This window comes from Azolla caroliniana, unplaced genomic scaffold, assembly GCF_043228905.1.
Source record: "Azolla caroliniana isolate FFs.n. ecotype wild unplaced genomic scaffold, voAzoCaro1.0.p SCAF_14, whole genome shotgun sequence".
Taxonomy (NCBI): Eukaryota; Viridiplantae; Streptophyta; class Polypodiopsida; order Salviniales; family Salviniaceae; genus Azolla; species Azolla caroliniana.
In genome coordinates, this window is record NW_028230449.1 from 13728261 (window position 1) to 13730921 (window position 2661).

General features: G+C 42.3%; 1 protein-coding gene across 1 annotated transcript; it reads right to left on the reverse strand.

Moving 5' to 3' along the window:
- Positions 1 to 369: 369 nt before the first annotated feature.
- On the reverse strand, positions 370 to 2423 carry LOC147855526 (uncharacterized). The gene has a single exon (XM_087330648.1). It carries the CDS (start codon positions 1836 to 1838, stop codon positions 573 to 575), a length of 1266 nt encoding a protein of 421 aa, XP_087186774.1. The 5' UTR covers positions 1839 to 2423; the 3' UTR covers positions 370 to 572.
- Between the last annotated feature and the right edge of the window lie 238 nt (positions 2424 to 2661).

Genomic DNA, 2661 nt, shown 5'->3' on the forward strand with positions numbered 1-2661 from the left:
ATATATATATTTCACTATATCTCACATGTATAGATTCTTGATAGCCACAAAATGTACAAGATATCATATGTTGATGATTTGATGTCTGTTCCACCATTGATCTGAGATCTTTCAGTCAAATCCACAACAGCAAAACCAGTCTGAGTATCCTTTTTGCTAAGGATGAAGGCAGCCCAACAGAACTCTCATGAGGACACATCATGGATATAAAGGACAAATTTTATATAAAAGCCTTCAAACCATGGTACTTATCATATAAATTAAAACACTACTAGGTCAGTCTTGCAATCATTGCAAACTCTAAAGAGCAGCATCAATAAGACTATTTGGTCTTTGAATTCCACATGTTTTCTTCCATTTGAACACAACTATATAATTGTCAATATTCATTACGATTCAATATATAAATGGGGTGTCAGCTTTACCAACAAAATTTCTAGGCAAAATGTGTGATGATATATGGTTAACATCTCTGTAAACCTGAAGCAAATTTATGTATACTCAAGGTTGCAGTGCAAAAGAGCAATGAAAGAGAGCCTATCTCAATGTGATCCATGATGAGAGTATGGTGTCTACATGCCAAGCCGAAAAGAAGGTTCATCATCCCTACAACAAGGTTCATGAAAGGCATTCATATCATCAAATCCCTCTGTATGTTTGTGTTCACTTGTAGAGTACACACCATTGGATAGATCAGCAACATTTCTTATGACATCATTCCTCCCACAAAATCCTGAAACTGTTCTCACTGTGTTGCAGTCCTCTTTCTTACTAAGCCTCGAGCCCGAATCCAATCTCAGAAACATTGTATCACCTCCATCGAGTGTCAACACCTCTTCATGTCTATGCTTTGAATCACATCGCAGTATATGAGATGGCGGTAGTGATGCCATTGTCTTGGTATTAGTACTCTCTTGTTCATTATGCCTCGAACCCGAATCCAATTTCTCTGACATTTTCTGGTCGTCTCCATCGAGCATCGCTGCCTCCGAATCACAACGTAAAATAGCTGATGGTGGTGGAGTGTTGGGATCTGGATTTGGTTCAGAAGGCAAGATGAAAGACGCGAAAGGAACCCCATCAAAAGAAGATGATGCAAACGGAACAAATGTTGGGAATGGCGACATTCGGTGTCCGATTTGCATGGGTGGATTTGATCCGACTTCTTTACAGGAATACAAAGAATGATAGAGATACTGCTGCTGATGCAGTGAAGGATGAGGAAATTGAGCATCTGCCGATACAGGGGTGTAACAAGTCGGTGTATCACAAGGCGAAGCAAAAGCCGAAGTCGAGAGAGGAGACAATATATTCTCTCTTCTCCTACAATGACCACCACCATTGCCACTAGAGCCTTTAGCTTCGAGAGCGGAAGCAATGTATGCAAAAGGCACATCTGGAGAGGAGGGGGTAGTGACCAGATGTGCGAGCTCGGGAGGGGGCGTGAAGGGCCCAGTGGATGGCTCCGTGGTGAAAGTAGACAAAACTGGTGGTGACACGAGTTGCGTTTCATGTGCATAAGGTCCGATCGTAAACATAGTATTGATGGGTCCCGGCGAAGAGAGATTAGCCGCAGCAGCCAATGAGAGGCTACAATTGGCGGGCGATTGGGCAGATGAGTTAACAAATGAGACTGGGGAGGAGGGTGGGGCAAGTTCTGACAGGCCTACCATAGATGATGATGATGATGGCCATGTCGCAGTAATGGCTCCGGCTCTTCGTGCACCCTCTGGCCCTGTGAATGTTGGAACTATCCTTTTATCCCTCCTCTGGGTCTTGAAACACCAGTATCGGGTCCAATCCACTCTCCACCTCCTAGGGAACAATGGAAACCCCATGATAATGAAAGACAATATCTTGACCTAATTTTCTTCCCTTCTTGTTCTTGACCTTGACCTTGTTTGTCTTGTTCTCTTTCTTCTGGTTCTTGCTGTTAATATGTAGGTTTGTTTGTTTAATCTGTGTTCTTTTTTTTTGTCACTTCTCTTTCATATTCTTCTTCAATTTCTTCTTCACTTTCTGTTCGTATTCTTGTTCAACTTCACCTCTTTTCCTTCGTTGTTTCTTACTGCTTTGTGTCCTTTTTATCTGTGTTCTTATTTTATTGTCACTTCTCTTTCATATTCTTCTTCAATTTCTTCTTCACTTTCTGTTCGTGTTCTTGTTCAACTTCTTCTCCTTCCCTCGGCTGTTTCATACTGCTATCCATGGCAAAATAATACTGAATCTCCACACTTTCACAGATCATACCTTTTCAGCTCGCGCACGGCACAGAGACAGAGACAGAGACAGAGAGAGGTGAAGGGGAATCGAAATTAGGGTTTCGATTCGCCCACAAGGGCATACCTGAATTACAGTTGATTCGAAGTCAAGGTGAAGACAATTAGGGGATTTCGTTGAGTAGATTCGTAGCCGGGGGTGAAGGTATTCATTTGTCTGAGAAAACAGAGGCCAGATAAGAGATGCAGCGAGTATGAAAAAGCAATTCCTATACAAAGAAGAAGAAGATGATGAAGAAGAAGAAGAAGAAAGAGTAGGAAAAAAGGAGAGGAAGAAGTGTCTAATAATAACATCTCTAAGAAGACCAAGTGTCCGGCCCGCCGGCCACAACAATACGTATACTTGCTCGTCTTCCTCGTCGGTATTGCTAGCTTTGTCTGC

Bases quoted from the DNA above. Each gene is read 5' to 3' on its own strand.
- LOC147855526 (XM_087330648.1), bottom strand. From the start codon at position 1,838: ATGGGGTTTCCATTGTTCCCTAGGAGGTGGAGAGTGGATTGGACCCGA.